This window comes from Alexandromys fortis, unplaced genomic scaffold (genome assembly GCF_014885135.2).
Source record: "Alexandromys fortis isolate MF-2015 unplaced genomic scaffold, M_Fortis_MF-2015_v1.1 scaffold_39, whole genome shotgun sequence".
Lineage (NCBI taxonomy): Eukaryota > Metazoa > Chordata > Mammalia > Rodentia > Cricetidae > Alexandromys > Alexandromys fortis.
Window position 1 is genome coordinate 6,644,689 of NW_026067918.1, and position 23,102 is coordinate 6,667,790.

At 51.7% G+C, this 23,102-nt stretch overlaps 1 protein-coding gene across 3 annotated transcripts in view; it reads right to left on the bottom strand.

Annotated features, from left to right (window-relative positions):
* Positions 1-384: 384 nt before the first annotated feature.
* Sdk2 (sidekick cell adhesion molecule 2) overlaps positions 385-23,102 on the bottom strand; it is a 282,059-nt gene continuing 259,341 nt past the window's right edge. For 2 of the 3 annotated variants that reach the window (XM_050140393.1, XM_050140392.1), the window contains 6 exons: positions 21,357-21,482; positions 17,197-17,361; positions 15,875-16,015; positions 15,474-15,612; positions 13,665-13,791; positions 385-4,624 (listed from right to left, as the gene is read on the bottom strand). In XM_050140393.1, the coding sequence (XP_049996350.1) occupies positions 4,271-4,624; positions 13,665-13,791; positions 15,474-15,612; positions 15,875-16,015; positions 17,197-17,361; positions 21,357-21,482 (1,052 nt within the window). In that variant the 3' untranslated portion in view covers positions 385-4,270. The remainder of the gene's footprint in view (positions 4,625-13,664; positions 13,792-15,473; positions 15,613-15,874; positions 16,016-17,196; positions 17,362-21,356; positions 21,483-23,102) is intronic. The other variant, XM_050140394.1, reaches the window with a different exon arrangement.

Genomic DNA, 23,102 nt, shown 5'->3' on the forward strand with positions numbered 1-23,102 from the left:
TAACCACCACCGAGACATCTCTCCCACCCCTGCCGCCATCATTATTGATTATCAGCTGCATCGCCTATCTGAGGGGCTCTTATCCCCCAAACTCAAAACAACACGTTTGTCCCGAGATTGAACCTGGGTTCAACCTGCACACTGGACTGAGTCCTACCACCAGGTTACACTCCCAGCCTAAAGCAGGATCTTCTGTTTAAAGGTCTGAGACCACCTGCTGATGAATTAACAGGGCAGAGGTTCCTGCCCTTGGCTCACTTTGTACAATCCCCACGTGGCTAGAAATAGAAGCAAACGTTTGAGGAACACGATTCCTAGTGAGGAGAAGGACGGCCACTTCACAACTCCAAAAAAAAAAGTTTATTTATAAAATACTGACAGTTTGACAGGACATGGGACTTCTCATGGTATATATTTCAAATCAATCTTTCTTACCTTTCCTTTAAAAAATAAACTTGCTAACAAGCTATATGACATATAGATATATACTTTTTTTTCCTTACAGATAGACACCTGCCATAATGAATACTCTCCCCATAATTTTTCATTATAGCTTTTAAATCAAAAAATAAAGATTTGTATGGAGTTTCGTTTTGGGAGTCTATATGGGTGAAGAAAGGTAACACATTTAAATGCTTTGGATTTGGTTCTATGGAAACAGAGGAGCGGGGGGGGGGGGGGAACTGTCCCAAGGGGGTGGGGCACCTGTGCTCAAGGTGTTGGTTAGGGTTGGTGTCCCAGTATGGGACCACAGAGGCACTCAGGAGCTGGTGTTGGCTGTTCGTGGATCCCCTTCTTCCCCTGCCGATGGTTCACCTGGCTGGCTGCACAACATGACACCTTCCCTGTGCGGTGTGAGAAAGTGAGGGGAGCCCCTGCCTAGGCCCGCCTACTGCGAGATTCTGGCACCCTTAGAAAAGCTGTCCAGGGTAAGCATGGACAAAAAAGACAGAAGGCCTCAAGGAGCACGGGCTGGAGAGGCAGCCTGGCTGTTTCCTTGTTCCCTCTGACTCATGGCAGTGTCGGGTTTGGGGTGGAGAGGGCCTGGGAGAGGCAGCGTGGGTTTGTAAACTCCCTGCAGCTCTCTGGAGGAAGATGCTTCTGGAACCCAGAGTGGCTATTTGGTTAGTCTTGGCAATCTGGGTGCAGAGCCTGCAAGAATGCAGGAGGCACTGCCAGGAGAGGAAAGAGCAGCCCCAGCATGCTAAGCGTGGGCTTCTGAATACATTGCAGATTTCCTCAGGGCACAGAGACGCAACACCAAAAGGACAAGCTCCGCATGTCCTTCTGTGAACCTGTTTCTCACAGAGTCACAAGACAGTAACCCTGGTCTTAATGGCTGAGGAAACTGAAAGCTCTGCCTTACACAGGGTGGGCACCCACCACAATGTCTGGGTGGAATTCTTGGGACCTTCCACTGCTCAGCAGAAATGTAAACATGGGCCCGGAGATATCATAAAACAACCCAGAGCTCCATAGCTGGAAACCTACTAGGTGTCCAGATATGACTGGGGTGGTGGAGGCAATAATCCCCCTGGGCAGGTAGTGACTGAACGGAGACTTTTATCCTAGGCTCATCAAGGACTTACAGTTCGTGATACGCCCAGCTGCTTGGGCAATAGGTCCCAGTGATACTCCAAATGCCAGTGACCCAGGCCACCCGTGCCTCTTGGAGATGAGGCACATCAGAGAGCATGGCAAGAGGCCCTTTGCTACCACACATCCATGTATGTTCTGTGCATATCTTTGCATGCTTGTACACGAGCACACGTTTGCATGTACACATGGACATTAGCAAGGGTTCCAATGAGCACACAGAAGGGGGAGGGGATCTCAGTGCACCAGGTGATTCATTAAAGGCAAAGGAAAATTGCTGTCATGTGCAACACCACACACACACACACACACACACACACAAGCACGCACACGTGCATACAAACACACACACAAATTTTTTTTTAAAGAAACAAAAAAGTAAAAAAAAAAACAATTCCTGCTTCCTCTATAACGCTCCCTCACTGGGCTGGGCTAGGCTAATAATTCCCTAATGTAAACTGGGAACACCCTTCAATGGTTAAAGCCTCTAAAGACAGGGGGGGAAAGATGAAGCTGTTTGAAACAGTCATGAAGGACGAAAAGGAAGCATGGCAGTGCGAGCTCAGGCAGCGTCTGCATGTGTGTGGCTCTGGAGATGCCAGATGCTGAAGGGGTGGGGGGTCAAGCTGACTGACAAAGTCCAAGGTAGCCCTGGGAAACTGACTCCCCAGGGGGGCAAGGCCTCTGGCCCTTTGTTGTCCTTTGGGGAACAAGGCTGTACTTCCTGGCTTAGGATCTTTAGGACCTGCTTAGGAGAGGTCACTGCGAAAAGCCATTGTTCACAAACAGCAGTTGGGTCACCAGCCTGCTGACTTGGCTTCTGACATTTCCTTGGTCACCTATCCCAGGGGGCAGGTGTGTAGGGAGGAGCCCCCCCTCCCAGTAGCCTGTGTCCTTTACAAAGGCCTCTGACTCACATCTCCCTGACCAGTGAGAACTAGCAGTGACTAATTAGGGATTCCTGAGGAAGCCATAGGCACCCCCACTTGGGCCTCTTGATAGGGCCAGCAGTAACTTCAGTGTGTACTCCCAGCAAAGCTGGTCCTTTATTGAACTGGACATGCCCCACTGGAGCCTCTGAAGGAGGTAGTCATGCGTTCCCAGCAGTAGGCTGAGCCTCAGTCAAGGGGCTGGTTAGTGTCCCCAAGGACCTCAGCCAGCCCAGGACATCAGAAAACCTCCTCCCCAAACCCTTGCCTTAGACGCTTAAAGCTGATGTGAAGTTCAGCACCCCCACCCCACGGCTTTTTTCCAGAACATTCCAGGGAGTAAGAGCGTTCCCTCCTCTCAGCTATTCTTGTCCCTTGATCCTATCTGACCCGCCTCTCCTGGCTGACTAGCAGGCATCTCAACTGCCGTGTCCAGTTCAGTCAGAGCTTCTTGTCTGGCCCCTCGTGGGTCCATCCCAGTTCTGGCTTCTCTGAACTTAGCCTGGGAGATGTTAGAAGGGGTTCAAGTGATCTTTGATTCTTTGTAAAGCCTCAGGACCTGGGACTGGGCCACCCTTTGGGCACCTGTGTGTTGTGGGAGGAGACACGGGGTGCACAGATCTTGAAGTGAAAATGCTGGGCGAAGAAGTCCCAGGGTATCCTCTTGGGAGGGATTCCTGGACCCTTTTCCTTACAGGCTCATGGGGGCAGGTGCATGGTTAGCAGGAAGGTGTACATTCAGAGAGTGTGGGATGGTATATCTGAGCATACAATCTTCCTGTGCAGCTGGGGGGGGGGATGAGCTGAGCGTCCTATCCTAAGCCCCCCCACCCTGACTCTATTCCCTTTCTCTGTGTTAGGCTGGTGGATGGGAAGAAAACAGTCAAGGCTTCATCCTTGCACCTCTGACTTCCTGCAGGACACCTCCCTAACGCTTGCCCTAGTGTGGAGCCAGCACCTTAGGGGACATTCCCAGTTGTCACCTCTCCTTATCTTCATTCAGGGAAGTGAATCCAAAGGACAGGAGGCAGGGCTCAGTTATGCAGCTGTGTAAGGATTCTCTCCCAGCCCTCAGGCCCTCTTTCCTTGAATTCACAATTTTTTTAAATTGCTTTTTTTTTTTCCTCTCCAGGAATGAGGAAGTTGCTAAGTGGATTCTCACCCCTTGCTTTTTCTTCCCCCTTCCCAAATAAACCAAATGTTTGGTGGAGAAGTTGAGCAAGGGCCGTGAGCCCTTGGAGGGTGTTGAGGCCAGGCAGGAGGCTGGCAAGGCATGAGACACCTGCCAGGGAGAGCCAGAGACAACAGGCAGGCTTCACCTCTGGGGACACCCATCCTTTCTGCAGTGGAGCAAGGATAACAAGATCTAGCCCACTGGGAAGGGTAAAGTTGGCTGCATCTCCATCTCTCAGCCCCACCTGACTTATAGCCCCCTCTCTCCAGAGTCCCAAGCCCGTCTGTCCTCGGTAGAAGTGACTGGTCTCCAGCCCTCCACACTGCACAATGGACCCCAAGGTTATGAAGCTGCTGCAGGTCACACACGTCCAAGTCCCAAGGGTTTCTTCCCCCGCCTCCTCCACACCGGCTTTGCTGGCCCTGGAATCTCTGGAAAAATAAACTCGAGAGGTGAAAAGTTGATCCGATGTCTTGGTGGGAGTTTCTTGTGTGTTTTCTGGCAGGCATTTTGAGAAGTGGCAAAGGAGGATTTTGGTGTCGTTTCTTTCATCCTATTTCCTCTTCTGATGTCAAACGAAGGATGAGAACCCGGCTATGGGTGCCCGGGAACCAGGGGCGAGGCTGCTGGGGGGACGGTAGAGGGTGCTCTGCTGACTTGGGGGGTTTGGGGGGTTTTGGGGCGTTGGAGTCCGGCTGGCCTTGGGCCGGAAAAGGCTGCCCTGCTGGGTGCTGTTGCTATTGGGGATGGTGACATGGTCAGGTTCGCCAGAATCACTCTCTGTGTAGCTGTAGGCCTGGGCCCGGGAGATGCCTTTCTGTTGGCGTCGCCACGAGTTGTAATAGGTGGGGTCACTGATGTAATGGTTGACGAAGGAGTGGGCTTTCTGGGGGTTCGTGTCCACTTCGTACTCGCTGTCGCTACCCTAGGAGGACAGAGAACCAGGGGTGTCAGCGTCCTTGTGAGGTCAGGGCTCAAAGGCACAGCATTCTGGCTCCATTCTCGGTTCTGCCTCTTTCAGGCCTTGGATCTTGAACATCTCAACCCCTCACTACCATGGCTACCACAGTGTCTCTTCATGTCCTCCTCCTCTCCCTTCAGGAGTTTGAGATGTCTACCATCAAGTGTTGTCCAGGACCAGAAGGCCATCTTTTCCTTTTGTGGTACTAAGGCTTGAAAACCAGGGCCTCACTCATGCTAGACAAGAGTTCTACCGCTGAGTCACACCCAATCCCCCTTTCTAGCTTTTCATTTTGAAACAGGGTTTCCCTAGGCTGGCCTTTAACTCACTTGCATCCTTCCTACTTAGCCTCATGATAGCTAGGACTTCAGACGGACCAACACACTCAAACCCTAACCTTTCTTCTTCCTAGTTCGAAATAAAATTCACTTAACATAAAGTCAACCATTTTGAAGTGAGCCATTCAGCACTGCTTAGTCTGTGACACAGTGAGCCATTAGGTCTATCCAGCTCCAGGTATTTTGATCACACAAAAGTACATCCCTGGATCTATTAAGCCCTCTTTCTCTATCCCCCCACCTCCCCAACACAACCACACTTCTCTTCAGGAACACCTGCCTGTTCTGGATTCTCCATACAGATGGGTCCACACTATATAGTTTTATGTCTAGTGTCTTCTTTTAGTTCACTGTTTTTTGAGAAACAACCTCATTGTTTAGTCCAAGATGGTCTAGAACATACTATATATCCCAGGCTGGCCTCAAGGGTCTCACAATCCTCGTGCCTCAGCCTCCTGAATGCTGGAATCACAGATGCCATACCCAGCTGCATCTGGTGTCCTTGACTTAGCACAGTGATTTTTAAGGATAGTTTCCATTTCTGAACCCTCACCATCCATGACAAGATGCTTTCTATCAATTTTTTTTTTTTTTTTGGTTTTTCGAGACAGGGTTTCTCTGTGGCTTTGGAGCCTGTCCTGGAACTAGCTCTGTAGACCAGGCTGGTCTCGAACTCCCAGAGATCCACCTGCCTCTGCCTCCCAAGTGCTGGGATTAAAGGCATGCGCCACCACCGCCCGGCTCTATCAATTTTTTTTAAAGATTGATTTAATGTGAATGAGTGTTTTGCTTAGATGTATGGCTGTATACCATATGTGTGCCTGGTGTCTACAGGTGAGAAGAGGACAATGAATCTGGGCATTGGCGTTATGGACAGTTGCGAGCCATCATGTGGGTGCTGGGAATTGAACCTGGGTTTTCAGAAAGAGAACCACTTAACCACTGAGTCATCTCTCCAGCCCCAAGAAACATCCCAACCTGGGTCACCCTGTACTCTGTGACAAGAGATTAAGTTTGAGCTAGATTAAGAGTTGGGAAACCCTGGGGGCAGTGAAAATGCAAGTGCCCACCCTGAATACATGATTCAGGGTAAAAGCAAGCTGAAGTCAGGAAATCATCGTGAAAATCATGTCAACATGGGCTGGAGAGATGGCTCAGCATTCAGAGCATCTCCTGCTCTTCCAGAGGACCTGGGTTTGCCCTCTTTTGACTTCTCTGGGCTGCTAAGCTCATATGTACATGAATCGCAGAAACACTCGAGAAAGAGTTTTAAATGCCAAGAAAAGCTCCAAATTCTCCTGTGATGACTTTGGAGGTCCTCCCCGCCCCCAAAAGCTATTCAATTATTCTTAACTCTGCTATGACATTCTGCATTTCTGTGCACATACGTCTTCTGCAGGAGACAAGTCAATCTAAATTGTAAACTCCCAATTGTGGAACTAAAATTATCACCCGCTCCTCCCCCACCCCCAGCTTCCAGCAATGTTTTGAGAGGGAATAAGACAACAGATGGAGACTCAGGGAAAGAGACCAGCTCGGATGGTGGAAGGCACACTTAGCGACGTGCAGCTCAGAGGATGCCACCAAGGCTGCCTGGCTCCTCTGCATGCTTTGCCTTCCTCACTCCTGCCCACCAGTGTCCCTAGCTGCCCAGTTCACTACCAACCTAAGGAAAACACACATGCCAGGGAGAGTGATAGCTGCCAACAAAACCCAACTTGGCCAACACCAGTGAGTTTGGGGTGACCCAAACTGCATCCTGTTTGACAGTGGAGAAACTGGAGGTGGCTTTGTTCCCTGAGACACAGGAGATGGAACGCATGGAGCGTTCTAGGGACAAAGTCTTCTGTGACGTCTAGACCCTCAAGAGAGGCAAAGCTATGGTGCCTTCTCAGGCAGGTGCTCCTGGGGAGGCAGGAGCTGCTGGCCTGGCATCTCCGTAATGAGTGTTCACACCTCTGTTCTTCCAGTAGGAGAATGCTAAGGCTGCCTCCTTGCGCATGTTGCCAGAGTACGGACACCATGTAGCACTGGTGTTTGTGAGCACTACCGCTGCATGGGAACCGTCCCCATGTGAGTGTCCATGCTGGGCACGTACTGATTCTATGGGTTCTGGTGTTGTGAGTACTGATCTTACGTGGGTACTAGTGCTACGGCTGCAGGGCACTGGCGCTGGGTGAGTACTGCTGCATGGGCACTGCTGCTGCAGGGCACTGGTGCTGTGTGAGTACTGATGCATTACTGCTACTGCTGCAGGGCACTGGTGCTATGTGAGTACTGATGCGTGAGTGCTACTGCTGCAGGGCACTGGTGCTGGGTGAGTACTGCTGCATGGGCACTGCTGCTGCAGGGCACTGGTGCTGGGTGAGTACTGCTGCATGGGCACTGCTGCTGCAGGGCACTGGTGCTGGGTGAGTACTGCTGCATGGGCACTGCTGCTGCAGGGCACTGGTGCTGGGTAAGTACTGCTGCATGGGCACTGCTGCTGCAGGGCACTGGTGCTGGGTGAGTACTGATGCTGAGTGATAGTTCATGCTATGTGACTGAGCACTGATTCCGTGACTACTATGTGAGTATTAATGCTGCATGGGTACCTGCATGGGTACTGATGCCGTGTAAGCATCCTGTTCTGTATGAGTACTGATGTTACGTGAAGGAACGCAGACCCTGAGGCCCAGTGAGAACTGCTGATGCATAGGTCCTGGTACTATGTACTGACTGTGTGCTGAAGCCCTATTGTTCCAATGCATGGGCATGTGTGATGTAAGGGCTGTTGCTGAGTGCTGAAGTGGACCAAGTGCAGAGAGAGAGGGAAGGAGGGTTTTGCTGGGACCTCAGCTCAGATCACCCTGATTTTCTGAAACCCACACTTGCTCTTAACTTGCCCTTACTCCCACCTGGAGCTCCTAGAGGGGAATGAGAGCCCTCTCCTGCCTGCCAGGGAGACAAATGCTCCCCAGACATCTGCTAATTTACAAGGCTCACCCCTCCTTGCTATCCTTCCCCTCCTATCCACCCCCTGCAGCACCAGCCTCTCCCCGTATCCCCCTTCGGTAGCCATCTTCCCCAGGAGGGTAGAGCCTACAATGAACAGGCCCTCAATCAATTCTCCATGGATTCAAAGCAGCACAATATGAGCAGTGAGTGCGTGTGTGTGTGTGTGTGTGTGTGTGTGTCTGCCCAGCTGCCTACCCAGAACAAAAGACATATAGACAGGAGGGTTCCATATGCTGAGGCCAGGCTAATAATGCCTGGAGGCGGGAAGCTGGGGGTGATGGGGGGGTGGGGGGGTAGGTAATGTATCTCTCCTCTAGAAGGCCCAGTCCATACATTTGTGTGTGTGTGTGTGTGTGTGTGTGTGTGTTGAGGACAGAGGTGGGTTCTTCAGAGACTAAGAGTCTGGAAGTGACTCCCTCCCTCATCTGGGGTCCCATGGGCTCCATCCTACCTGACCACATTCTGGGCACAATGCTCTGCCCCTGCCCCTTGAATGTGCTGGCCTTTGAGGCCGAGTTGCTGCCTTCTGCAGGGGCTGCAGTCTTGGGGATTCGAGTGGGATAGAGTGATGCTATGGTCCAGTCATTGAGGAAAAGCCCCAGATCAGTGTGTGCCACTCCTACAATGCCTGAGCCTCTGGGGTGAGAGGTGGTGTCCTGGCCCTAGCTAGCATGTCTGTAGCTGTCACTCAGGTTTCCAGCTTGGGGGACTGGTCTGTAAAATGGTAGCTTGCGGCTAATCAGTCAAAAGGAGTCAAAGCAGGCAAGGGTAAAATAAAGTAAATGGTATTATTGGGGAGAAAGACTGGGGCAGGGCCGGCGCTTCAATGGGAGGACTCAGAGCCCCCTTCGGAGGGATCAGGAGCAGCCAGGGATTGGAGGCTGCTTCAGTGATGTCACCAGAATGGGGCAGCCACCCTGCCCCTGCTAACCCACAGTAGGTGGGCCTGGTTTGGGGATGGGGTGGGTCCTCTCTGGCTCTTCTGGGGCCAAATCTGAAAGCCCATTCATCGACATCACCTCAGACCACAGACCAGCGGCGGCTCTCTATTGAGCACCTACTGGATGCCTGGCCCTCTGGGACAGCAGCCCTGACAGATGGGAAGGCTAGAAGAGAGGGTGCCCAGGAGGTGGGGTCGGAGCTGTTGGCCAGCCCCTCCCCCAGCTCCCCAAGGCCAAGGAGGAAGGGGGGTGGTCTTTGCCTCAGACAAACAGAGCAGTTCCCGCCTCCACCTCCCTGAACATCTGTTTCTTCTCAGGGTGGGGGCGGGGGGTGAGACGAAGGAGCACGGGGACCAGGGGCTCCAATGACAGCTTTCTGCTCTCTCTCAGGAACTGAATGCAGCTTCCCAGGAGCGGGCAAGCACAAAGGGGGCTTTCAGGGCCCGGCCTATCAGGCCATCAAGCGACTGCTTCAGTTCCCTGGCCTCTTAACAGCTCTTCAGAGCCGTTCAATCAGCTATTCCCGGGTCTCATGAGCAGGAGGGCAGATGCCAGGCTGGGGGAGAGGAGTGGGGGAGGGACCCAGATGGAAAGCCAACCCCAGAGAAAAAGCTGAAACCCAAAAGAGGAGACAAAGCCCCTTGCTTCTCTGCTCATCTCCAAAGGTGTAGGATGAGAAGCGACCCAGGGCTTTGAGACATGTTTGAGATCTGAGACCAGGCAGACGCGCGTGCGCGCGCGCGCGTGTGTGTGTGTGTGTGTGTGTGTGTGTGTGTATTTTGAGGGCACAAGTAGGTCCTTTAGAGACTAAGAGACTGGAAGTGACTCCCTCCCTCATCTGGGGTCCCAGGGGCTCTGTCCAACCTGACCACATTCTGGGCACAGTGCTCTGCCCCTGCCCCTTGGATGTGCTGACCTCAGAGGCAGAGTTGCTGCCCTCTGCAGGGCTAGGGTGATGCCATGCTAAAGGGGCTCCTGAGAATTGTCAGAGGACTCCACTGATGTCCCCTTGAGGAATCATTTGTCAGAGCTCTGGATTTCCCGAGGGAAAACAGCTTGAAAAATATCAGCTTAGACAATGTCAACGTGAATTCCCAACCTGTGCCCTCGCAGAAAAAGTGATGGCCTACGATGCCTAGCTGTCAGGGATGTCTGTGGTCAATGGCTTTGAGGGAGCTTCCCGAAACAGGTTTGGGGTGGATGTTGTCCTTAGGGTCGGCAGGATGTAGACGGAGTCTCAGTGACCTGCTCTCCTGAGCTCTGTGACAAGAAGCTAGATGCTTGACATCTCTATCTCCAAGTCTCCGCATTCCCATTGGTAGTGGGAGACCAACCCACTATCACGGTGGGGCTGTTGGATGCTAAATGAGATGCATAAGGCAGCGGGCTTAGCATGGAAAAGCCATCGCAAGTTTTTCCGCCCTAGAGACCTTTCTTTTTAGGCTAAGGAGAATGAGAGACAGACAAAGCCTTAACTGATCCTATCCCAGGGATGGCCCAATCGATGGACAAAGAGACAAAACCGGACAGAAGCATCCTAGACATTTGCAGCAGGCAGAGGCCATGCAGGAAGGGGACTGTGTACCTGACTCAGACCCACATGGCTCCTTCTGTGCCTGGCCCAGACCTGTACATACCATACTGAATGCCAGCTTCTTCTGGGACCCCTGTCCCCACCTCCTGCATCCCTCTACTGCATGCCTTTGAGCAGTGACCTTTCCCCCAGGTCTCTTTTCCTTGCTCCAACTTCCTCAAACCTTACAGGAAGCAGGGAGAAGTTTGGAAGTCCCTTTCTTCCTACAGTTAGTCATTCTGATCCCGTGATGGGTGGGCGGGAATTGAAACACGTGGTTACTTATGCACAGGTAGCCTTCCAGACCGTAACAGGGACATCACAAAGACTCTGAGTCTGCACTGAGTTCCTCAATGTGCCTGACCTACGTCAAGTTATACTAGGGAAGGTATAAAAGGGAGTTGGGGGCTCTGAATTTGTTGGGGGGTTATATGTGTGCGATATCCCCACCCCCACTCACTCTTTCAATTATTGTATTAGTCTAGAAGTGGTCATAATGCCACCAGTACCTTCTAGGGACTCTGAGGACCATGCAGTATCATTTACTCCCAATTCTTGGAGCCCATCCTGACAACCAGTAAGTGTTCCACACACTCAATAAATGTCATATAGGGTATGACTGGTCCAACACATTTTCTTTATACTTTTCCACATAGCTTTAATTCTTTTCAAACAAGCTTGAAGCTGCCCGACCATGAAACTGCTAGGAGCTGGAGCTCAAAATCAGAAGGCACACGCGGTGGGCTCGGCGTTTCTTTCCCACTGGCACGTGTTTGTGTGCTAAATACGGTGCTTTTTTACTACTGTTATTTTGAAAATGGAGTTGGAATGCAGCCAGTCTGCATTTTGAGACAGTCCATCAAACACGCCACAGGCCTGAACTGTGCTCGGGGCTCTTTTCGTTAGCATCTCTAGAGGCACGGCCCTGGGTCCCTGGGAAGAGTCAGTCTCTTCCTCTCACCCTTCACCCACATCACGCTTGGCGGCCTCTCTCACACTGCATCTCATCATATATGTTTATTTTTAAATCAAATTGATGCTTTGTTTATGACTGTCTCACAGGAGAGAGGCGGGATGCATTCGCACCAGTTGTGGAGAACGGGACTCACAGTCTATAAGCCAGGCTGGCCATACACGCTCATACACAGGAGACCTGGGGGAGGGGACAGCCCAAAGAGGGAGTGATTCTCTAAAAGCCAATGACACTGAGGGGGAGTGGTTGCTGATCATCAGGGACCCGCACCTGTCATCTACCCAGGACTATCATTGGGGGTGGATATGCTACACTCTGGACCCTGACTGATCACCCAGAGAGCTCTCGCAGGGAGGGTTCCCGGATGTGTATAACAAGGGTGCCAGAGGGATAAGGTCAGCTACTGTACATCCAGGTCTAAACCCTGCAGATCCGAAGGAGCACCTGGCGGTCACAGCCATGTCTCCATCACCTCCATGTCCTGAGAGTAGTTTCAAGAAACGAGGCAGAGGCCAGTGATGTGGTTCAGGGGTAAAATTCTTACCTAGCATCTGGGGGACCCTAAGTTCCATTCCCAGGACCAGGGAGGCAGGAAAATCTGAGAGAAATAAGAGACAGCCCCACCCTCTATGATTCTGCTGGAGCTGCCCTAAGCCCCGGGATAATGCAGAAACACAGTTCCCATGGCTGCCAATCCTAGAAGTATAGAAGAAAGCCACCCAGATGAATCAGGGTCCCGTGTTCCTGGTAATTACAGAGCGGCAAAACTGCTTGCCTGGGGTCCCTTTGATGACACTTAAGAACCTGGGGATCTGGCTATTTACCAGCAGCCGGGCCAATAGTTTATATCTTAAGGGATGCAAAGCTACACATGGGGTAGGTGTTCTCTTACACCATGGTCTCGGTGTCTTCCCAGGCACTCCTGTCTCTGAGACGCCAGGGTTCTAGCACAGCCTCCTGGAACCTGGGTTCTCTACAGTGGCGCTAAAGCCAAATGCTTGCTTTTCAAGAACACCATGAAAACCTGAAAGACCCGATTCCCGCGGCTTTGTGCCTTTTCCCGAGCCTGTGAGGAGCCCCGGCGCTGCATGGCCCGACTTCATCTTGCTCAGTGTACCATGCTACCCGCCTTGTGCGGGTGAAGGGTTTCTAAGGACCGACCCAGACACAGGGTGCTAAGAGACAGAGTGGACTCCTTGCAGGTTTAGGCATCATATCACAGCCCAGTGCCGTCTTTCGAATGAACATATCCCCAATGCAGCCCTCTGGGGAGATGGGAATATCATCCAAACATGCAAGCAAAGCTCTGTGGAGATGTGGGAGGGTGTGAGGGGGTAGCAGTGTTGAGGGTGTGGGAATAGCATTAGTGCCTAGAGCACCTTTTGCATTTATTCTTTAATGGAGAGCTTGATTATATTTCTTCTTCCTGTTTTTTTTTTCTTTTTAGAAACTCTACAAGTTATTTGTAAACATGACCTAGAGGGAGTGGGAATGAATGTCTGGTTCCTTTAGATGTCTCACTGGACAGATTGGGAGGCCTTTAGCATGCTAAGTAAGTACTTTTATCCAATGAACAACATGCCTAGCCCTCCCCCTCCTCCTTTTTTTGTTTTGTTTTGTTCTTTGAGACAAGGGTTCTCTGGTGCAATAGTCCTGGCTGCCCTGGAACTCGCTTTCTACACTAGGCTGCCCTCGAACTCACTGAGATTCCTCTGGTGCTGGGATTAAAGGCCTGCGCCACCACTGCCTGCCCCTAGCCCTCCCCGACACTGCACTCCTTTAGTTAACTCTTTATCTTTGGTACCAAGGTTCCTCATGAGTCAGAGTTACTGAGAACCCAGGATACGAGGGGGGTAGGGCGGGGGAGGGAGTTTGGCGAGTGTGGGAGACCAGGCTCTCAGGTCTCAGGTGACCACGCTGAGGCAAACTCTGAGCAGGGCAGGAAGTGGTGGTGATTGACCTATGAATGACTTCTGGAGAGCTTCTCCAGGCCCTTTGGTCTTTATAACACCAGCCAAAGAAGAAAGGGAGGGGAGGAGAGAGGGAAGGAGGGGGAGGAAAAGGGAGGAAGGAGGGACGGAGGAAGGTTGGCTGTGTGATGAGACACTGTTCATCCCTTCATCCCCATTGGTAGCAGCCACACTACCTGTCCGGTCACCGACTGAACCCTTGTGCCCCTCACCTGGGAGTCTGAGATTTCCGAGGGTTTCTCTGTCAGGCTGCTGCTCTCGGCTGGGATGAGGTCATTGTACTTGGTGACATCTTCATCAGAATAGTGTAAGCTGCCTGGACTGGGCCTGGGAGGGGACCTAGGGAGAGAAGGGAATGAGGCAGAGAGGTGGCCTCAGACAGGTCTGGAGGAACACAGGCTATACAAGCCCCTCCGTCCTGGGTTCTTCCTCCCTGTGGCCACACTGTGTCAGCCCAGGCCCTACAGAGAGAGGCTTGGAGGAAGAGGAGGGAGAGAAAAGGATGCCATACTTATGTTCTTGACCATACAGGGCAAACGGTACGTCTGTCTGTGTACCCAGGCACACACAGCATCACTGCGAGAGCAGTTCAGGTTCAGTTTGGGTCTGGTTTGGTGAAAACAAGATTTTTCTCATTCCCATGGGGGCACAGGAACATGTGAACCTCTATGTGTGTGTCCTATGAGTAGGAGAGGCAAGGAGACAAGGGGAGGTGTGGCCGTGGGTAAAATGCCCCTTGTTCCCTGTGGCAGGCTCAGGAGTTTGCTCAGTGGGGCTGTGGTAGCCATGCTGGCCTTGGGTGAGTTTAACCACAGCTTCAAATGCCTCTTTCTTTGGAAGGCTGGATTGGCGAGGGATGAGAGCCTGCCCGCTCGCCCTCAGCCTTCCCCTCCACCCCCTTGGCTTATCCCTTCAAGAGGAACAGAAAGACCTTTGTGAAATTCCCTCAAGAAGCTGCCCCGCCTCTCCCAGCCCGCTGCCTCCAGTGAGCCATGAATGTCAATATGGCTGAGGCTGGAAACAGGAGTCCCTCTGGCTGTGGCCCCAACCTCCTTTGAGCTTCTGGAAGCATACAACTGCCTGGATCCTATCAGAGGAGGAGCAGGCGGGTCCCAGGAGCATTCCCTGCCCTTGCAAAGGGGTAGCCTGAGGGCTCCAGGGAAGCAAGATCAGGAGAGACTGAAGTCATGAAGAAGTCAGGAGTGGGAGTTGGCTCCCACCAAGAGCCTCTACTTTTTTCATTGTTTTGGGCTTTTGAGAAAGGGTCACATGCAATGCAGGCTGGCCTCAAACTTTATGGAATTTAGGGATGCCCTTCAAGTTCTGATCCTTGTGGCTCTGCCTCCCAAGTACCTGCCAGGATCACAGGTATGGGCCAGCACATCTAGTTTCCAGTGCTAGGGATCAAAGCCAGGGCTTCATGCATGGCAGGCGAATTCTCTGCCAGATGAGCTATACCTCAAGGCTTTTCCAGGCTGTTTCCAGAGGCTGAAAGACGGTGGCAGGAGGACACCCTCAAACAGAAGTAAGTCAAGCTCAGGGAAGAAGGTTTTACTCTTCCCTTGCCAAGGAGGGCATAAGCAACAATGGACCAGTTCCTGGTACCTCCCACTGGGTGCTTCAGCTGGTTCCAGCTCATCTCTGGGGTATACGGCCATCTCTAAGGCCAGTTACTAGTGCAACTGACTCCAAACAATTGTAAGCTGGCTTCCACAAGGCTGTATGTTTCTGCATTCTGCAGCCATCAGCAGAACTGTTAGTACCCACCCACCTCCTCGTGGATTTCCTAACATTCCCTAAGCTGTGGCTAGGTTTGGTGGGACTAACACAGACCCCTTGGGGTGCTGCTGGGGTCCTTCATGACCTTCTGCTGACCATTGGCAGCCCTGAAGCTTGGATGCTATTTCCCTGGACCTGGAAGGCCAAGCGGGCATTGCATGTTCCATGCTCCTCCCCAGCTGGCACAAGAGGCCCTCAAGCCTATGTCCTCTGCCCCCACACTCACAGACAGACGACAGTACCTGGTATACAAGCCATTCTTCCTGCAGAAAGAGTTCTTTACGGACAGTCGCCGGTTGTTGAGCTCCAGAGCGGGAAAACTGCTTTCATCCAAGCTCAGCATCTCCCCATGGCCAAGGGCTCCTGACTTGGTATTGCCTCCTAAGGATGGGGTGGTCAGGGAGATTGGTACCCATCAGACAACATGGCCATTCCTTTCTAGCTCCATTCTCTCACTTAGCCCGCATGCTCCTTTTTCATGCTTGTTAGCATCAAGACCCAGATTAGAGCTGGAGGTTGTGTGGAGGAATTCCTGGCTGTTCCACCTGAGAAGATGCATGGCCAGGAAAGAGACCTACCCGCCCCCACCAATGGGAAGGAGACCCTCAAGAGTCAAGTCTGCCATTAGGGGGTGCAGGCTCACCTGAGTCTGTCTTCTTGGAGTATTTCTTGCTCTGACCTCGGATGATGAGTACGAAGACCAGAAGCAGGATGAAGATGAGGCCCACTAGGGCTATGACGACCAAGAACCACCATTCCTCATAGAAGGGGCTGGCTTTCTGGGCTGCAACAGGGGTAGGGTAGCATCAGGACCAGGGTACTCCACATCCCCCTGCCACAGACTTTCCTGTTCCATTTGGGGTTCCACCAACTGTTCATGGGTGTTATGGGTAGATGGGGCCTGCCCACTCAGAATTTCAGCTTTGATCTGTAGGCAAAGTTTTGCCTGGAGGACTGTTTCGAGCAGAGTTTTATGGTTTAATTGATTAAGAATCCCCTGGATTTATTAAGGAATAGTGCTGGGATTGATTAGTGATGTCTGTCAGGGGATCAGGAAGAAAGAATAGCAGTATGTTAGCTGCTTTTGTTTTTCACTCTCTTGCCTTGGGCAAAAAGACTTTGATAGACAGACTCTAATTGTGTGGGAAAGGATGCTTTTCTGGCATTTAGGAAGTCTGGGAGAACTACTCTCAAAATTGTAGTTTTTCTTCCTTTCCTTTCCTTTTTTTCTTTTAAACTGATGACAGAAAGCCAGGGAAGTTGGGAGAGAGATCACATGTGTTTTTTTTTTTTTTAAATGCCTCTGCCAGGTAGGGCTCCCTTTCTACCAAAGCCCCCTAGTAATTCGCTTCCTGTACCCAGCAACTCCTAATCCATGTCACTTCCAATGAGGAGCTGGTTCTTCTATTCTTGTCTTAGACTCTTTGTTTTCTATAGTTTGGTGCTGTCTTCTGAGCATAGGAGAAGGTTTGTGGGTGAAAAGAGGAGCTGGCTTGCTAATGCCCCACCAGAGAGCAGAAGCACAATATGAGTTGAATTTCTACCTTCATATTCCAGTGGTCAGTGAGTGACCAGGGTCATAGGTGTAGGCCTAGTGTCCTGTGTGGACCCAGAGCTGAACTAGATGAGAGGAATGAAAGAAAAGGGGAGGGGAGACAGTGAACATGGCCTACCTGGGTGCCACTCAGCGAGGTCTCAGATGGCACCAGGATTAGCCCATGGCCCGCCCGGGAAACAAAGTTTATGACTTGACTACTCCATGGCCTCCACATTCCCTCGGAACTCTGAGCTACATCAGGCTTGGGACCCAGAGTTCACAGTTAGAGGGACTGAGGGACAGACAGACAGACAGACAGTCCATTTGGATGACAACCTTGATGCTTCTGCTGCCCAAAGTGTGTCTCCCCCCCCCCCCCACACCAAGCATGTCATCAGGCTCTGAACTGTCACCCTAAAGGCTGGTACCTGGCACAGACTGAGAGGGGCTACTGGGGGTGCCAAAGCCATAGTCATTGACTGCGATGACCCGAAAGTCGTAGCTCACGCCTGGCTTCAGGATGTCCATGCTGAAGGTGTAGGAAGTTACCTCCTTGGGGATGTCCTTGATGAGGATGTCCCAGAGCCCCTCATCTGCAGGAGCACAGAGAGGAGGCACTATGAGGTGGAGGAGCCTCAGATCCCCCCAAGTCATCTGGTTCTAGCTGCACCTCCCTGAAGGTGGGTCCCATCTGGTCAGTGGCTCAACACTGTGCCTGAGCCTGACTCTTAGGAAGTCTTGTGGATATCGGGAGGGGGGGGGTCTCTTAATCTTTTCTTTAAAACTAAAACATTTGAAAGCATGTAAAAAAAAACATATTGTGCAATAAATTCTCCAGCAATCAAAGCAATACAGCCCGCGCACCCTAATCTGAGAAGCTAAACTCTAAAAGCAACATGCCTATGATCTTAGCAGTCTGGAGGTCAAGGAAAAAGAGGACTCCAAGTTTGAGGCCAGTCTGGGCTGTACAGTGAGACCTAAAAGAATAAAAATAAAATCCCAGATGTTCCCAGACAGAAACATTTTGAGACCTGTAACACATCAAGTGGAAAGACCACACACGATAAAACTTTACTTCACAAAGTATTAAAATAGTGTATAAAATTAATTTTAGGCTAAGTGTATAAGGTATATCACATAAGGAAATTTGTGTTTAGATGTGGATCATGCATATAATACGTGTGTGTGTGTGTGTGTGTGTGTGTGTGTGTGTGTGTGGTGTGCCTGAACATGTGAAACCATGTCTGGGCTCCTATCATTCTCTACCTTTTCTTTTGAGACAGTGCCTGTCATCAAATCTTGAACTCAGCGATCGGCTAGACTGGCTGGTTACGGACTATGGGGATCCCTGCTTGTCTCCATCTGCCAGTACCAGGGTCCCAGATTCAACCTCAGTTCCTCCATGGGTGCCAGGGATCCAAACTCAGCTCCTCATGCTTGGTCAGCAAGCACTTGGCCTACTGGGCCATGTTCCTCACCCCATCATTGGTATTTTTGAGTATCTACTTGGTTATTACCTACACTATTTTAATTTTAATTTTTTTGAGACAGGGTTCATTTTGTAGCCCAAGCAGACCTGGCACTTACATTCCCCCTGCCTTGGTCTCCTCTCTTGTGTCTTTTTGTTTAATCTCCCAGGCTGTGAAATCCTCAAGGGCAGGATCACACCTGGCTTGTCTTTGTTTCTTTATAAATGGCACTTAGCTCAGACACCTTCCCAGTGTGTGTTAAACCAAGGACTGCAGACTTTCCCCAGGGTTTGTCATAGTATTATCAGCAGCTCAGTGCATAGGTCAATGTTTCATTCCCTGAGATGTATTGGGGTTCAGCTTCTCATGTAACTACTGTAAGCCATGAAGATGTCCCACACCCCCAAGCTGATGCTCCTGTGTAAGGCAACCCAACTGGTGGTGGTGGGGTTGAGTTTTAAATTTTCAAGCCCACAGCAATGGCATGAGGTAGGAACTGCTGTTCCCGTTTGAGAGATAAGAGAACCAAGGCTAGGAGAGCTTAACTCACCTTCCCAAGGTCACACCACCGTGGGTAGCCGGCAGCCTGGCACTTTCTACTGAGTTACCTGACTCAGCCTGGCACTGAATTTCCTCCTGGTGGCCAGGAAAGTGCTGGGTGTAACTGATGTTTGCTAATAGATGCTGCCTTCTAAAAGCTGAGCCTCCTGCCTGCTGTTTGTACCCCCCAATTTACCCCCCCCACACACAAACAAAGGATGGGGTCTGGGCAGTGAGAGAAGCTGCTGGAATGTCCCTCAGTGGCCTCTAGTCCTCTAGTCAGCAGATGTGTGTGTGTGTGTTGGTGGGTGGGGGGGGGCAGTACACAGGCCTGTTAGTCCCCGAGTGAATCCCCTCCCTAGCTCTGTTCTGCCTGGCAGCTCTCTGGCTTGAAGCAATTAGTATGTTTAGTTTAGTCTGTGTAGAAAGAAGTGCAGCAGCCGGGCATGGTGGTGCACGCCTTTAATATCAGCACTTGGGAGGCAGAGGCAGGTGGATCTCTGTGAGTCTGAGGCCAGCCTGGTATACAAAGCGAGTTCCAAGACTGCAAAGGCCACACAGAGAAACCCTGTCTCTAAACAAACAATAACAACAAAACCTCCACAGCAATGCAGGGGTATTTTGTTGCCTCCAGGGATATTTCCTCTGGGACAGCTTATTGGCATGGAGGGAAGATAAAAGAGGGGGCAGACATCCCAGAGGGGGATACCCATCTCTGAAAAGCAGCTCACTTTCCAACAGTTTTAGGGGTTGTTCTAGCATCCTCCTGGCTCCCTTCCGCACTTTCCAATCATCCTCCCCTCCCTGGAGCTGCTGACTTTGGCCCTTCTTGGCATGCCACTGAGTGCTGGCTCACTCTAGCCTCCATTCCACCGGTGCGCACCTAGTCACAGCCCCCAAACTTGGAAGGGCAGTGGTTCATGCTGGGCCTCCCAGGGAATACTGGAAAATCAACAAGCTGAGCTCCAGGGCCAACATTCCACAGCCTAGCACCAGGTGGGCCTGCTTGGGCAGAATAAGCAGGCACAGGCCTTGGTGGGGAGATGCACGTGGAGGCCTCTGGGCCAACACAACAGCCGGTGCTGGAGGTCCAGGGAGGGACCATCTGGAGTTGGGGGAGAGCCAGTACCACCTGTGGCGTGGGTGATACGGTGGATCTGAGGTCTCTAGATGCTTAGCTACTCTGGTTAGTGTAAGATAAGGGCAATGGTGTGTGTGTGGGGGTGTGTGTGGCTTCCAGGACCTCCCAGAGTAATTTACTCTTCGTTATTGGGGTGATGAGCACCAAGCCACCCTGAGGAATAGAAAGCCTGTGGTGGGGATGGTTCAATTCTCCATAAGTGGGATGGGGAGACAGCTCAGCCAGCAAACTGCTTGTCCTGCAAGCGTAAATAAAGATCGGAGTTGGATCCCTAGAACCCAGGTTTTTTTTTTTTTTAAAGCGGGACATGGGTACAGTGGTAAGTATCTGCAACCTCATGGCTGGAGAGACAGAGACAGGAGGATCTCTGGGGCTTGCTGAACAGCCAGCCTTAGCTTAATTGGGTGAGTTCCAGGCCAGTGAAGAGGCCTTGCCTTGTAAAACAAGGTGAATAGCACCTGAGGAATTACACCTGAGGCTCACCTCAATCTCCACATGTATGCATATTTGTACCAACATCACACACATGTGCGAACACACACACACACACACATACACACATGCGCACGCGTGCAGTCAACTACCAATAGGTTCCTCTGCCTCTGACTATAATTCTCATTTGGGCAACAAAGGCTTATCTTTCTTCTATCGCCTAGGACAGATCCTCTGAATACAAAGAGCAAGCCTGCAGCTCTTGGCTGACTTGGGCCACCCTGATTAGCTTGGAAACCTAGCAACAGAGGGAGCTGGAGCCTGGGAAGCAGGTGCAGGGACGGGCGAGGGTGAAACAGGAGCGGAGAACAGTCCCCCTCAGGAGTGACTTATCAGCCGCTCTTGTCCTGAAGGCTTTGGAAGTTTTTGTGATTGGATTTCAAGCTTGACAGGAGACGTTGGTAGGACAACAAGAGCTAGTCACAAGTAGGACATGGGTGTTTAACCAGCATGAGCCAAACCCTTGCTTTCCTAGTTTCTCTTGTGTCTGTGTGTGCATGTGTGTGTGCACTTCTGTGTAGAGGTCGGAGGTGGGTGTTGAGTGTCTTTGTTAATTGCTCTCTACCGTAGCTTTTTGAGACAGAGTGAAACTAGAGTCTACCCGTTCTGACAAGCAGACTCTAGGGAGTCCTCTCACTTTCATCGGACCAGTGCTGGAATTATAGGTGGGCACCACCATGTATGGCTTTTTTACGTGGGCGTTGGAGATCTGAATGCAGATCCTCGTTGTCCGCACACCTGACTGATTAAACCATTTCCCCAGCCCCTCCTCTGGCTCCTTGAATGATCTTCAACCTTAACTGGTCTGTGCAAGGTGCTAAACTTAACTTGCACTAACGCACATGCTTTGACAGATGGAGGACAGACACGAGTCCAAAGGTTAACGGCAGGAGGAAGGCAGGAAGTGGGCCACAGAGAGAGAACAGCCTAGCCTGGGCGGGCATACCTGACGGCCTGGCCTCTATTACATAGCGTGTGATGGGTCCTTTGCCAGGGTCTCCGCTGGACCAGTGGATGGCAATGGCGGAGCTGTACCGAACGATGATTGGCACTCCTGGTGGTCCTGGGGCACCTGCAAACACCCCACAGTGGGTAAGGGCATCCGTGGAGCCATTATAGCCACCCTTTCCAACAACCTGTGCTGGTGGGAGGGGGCTGGACAACCAGACCAGCTCTAGCCACAGCATCTCCAAGACCCCACAAATACTGTGTCTGAAAAGAGTGTCTCAGGCTGGGCCTGCTAGGATGTGACTACCATCTCCCCTGTTCCCCTACACCCCACATTCTGAATCTCAGGTCAAGGTAGGGTGTAGGTGATGATCAGTCAGAGGGCTGAGGCATTGAAGTCCAGCCAGAACGTATTACGTGATCCATTCATGGACTCCTTCAGGGATGGGTGCCTCAGTTTACCCATCCACGAGGGCCCTTGTGGAAGAAAATTCTGAAAGGAGGAACCATGGCGGGCAGCAGAGGCGAATGAATTGATGAACATGCCCAGGGATGAAGGTCCCTCCACCATCTCCTTCCCTGGCATGGGATAATGCCTTCCCTGTCTCTTACTTGAAATCTCCTAGCCCCATGTGCATGTGCAACTAGGTTGGGGGGGGGGGAGAGTAGACTTAGGCCCTAGGAAGCCTAAAGAGGAGAACTTAGGGAAAGATATGTCTAGCATACTGAGATGCTGGAGGAGAAAGGCAGAATAAGACCCAGGAGGCAGGTTGCGTTGACACAGGACTGGGCCGGGCATCTGTCTATACTGTATCCCCACTACTTCCCTGGGAGTGTGCCAATATAAACCTGGTACCTGCCTTGTGACTCCTGCCACGTGTGGTCCCCACCAAGCCTGTTTCCCACTAGACATGGAGCTCGCCATTCCTAGAGCATAGCACACAGTAGGTGCTTTCTGTATGCTCATAGTCCCAGGGGTTGAGGCAACACTGTGTGCATGAGTGCAGTCTAGTGGCCTCTGGCTGCCCGAAGGGATGAGTGCATAAGTCCAGCATCTCACCGAAGCCCTCTGGGGCCCAGGAGAGCTGGTCATCTCAGACAGGACACCGGAGGCTCCTCACACAGCCGGATATCCCATCGCCAGGCCCCTATATCTGGTCCTGAAGGTGCAGTTTTGGGGGGGGGTCTAATTTTCTTCGCCCCTTCCTTCTCTAAGGAGCATCTGCCTGCAGCCCACAGAGGGGAGACATGACCTGAGAGTGGGGTTCAGGTTGTGGTGGCCTTCAGAGTCCTTGCTGTTCACTCTGTACAGGACATCCCTCAGGGCTGAGGGAAGGGTGGCTGCGGGTTTTCTGGCTATGGGGCAGGGAGGGGGAAGGAGGAGGTGGCCTTCTGGTGGTCTTCTGAAGGAAGTGGGCCAGCTGGATGCTTTCTCAAGAGAGGGGTGGAACAGCAGGGTTGCTTAGGAGGTGCTTTTCATGTTCAGAATGGGAAAACCTGAACCCATGACAGGGCCTGTGGAGACGAAACTCTGACTGCCCCAGGGTTCTGGGTTGAAGGTGGAGCAAGACAAAGGTCGTCAGGGGCAGTGAGAGAGGTGATTAGGGGAGGAGCAGAGGGTTGGTTGCTGACAGGGAAGTACGAAGTGGCCTTCTGGGTATAAAGGCAGCTGGGAAAGGGGGTCTTGGGTGTTGGAGACACTGGCCTGACTGTGAAGAAGGGTGTTACTGGAGGTGTTAATTCC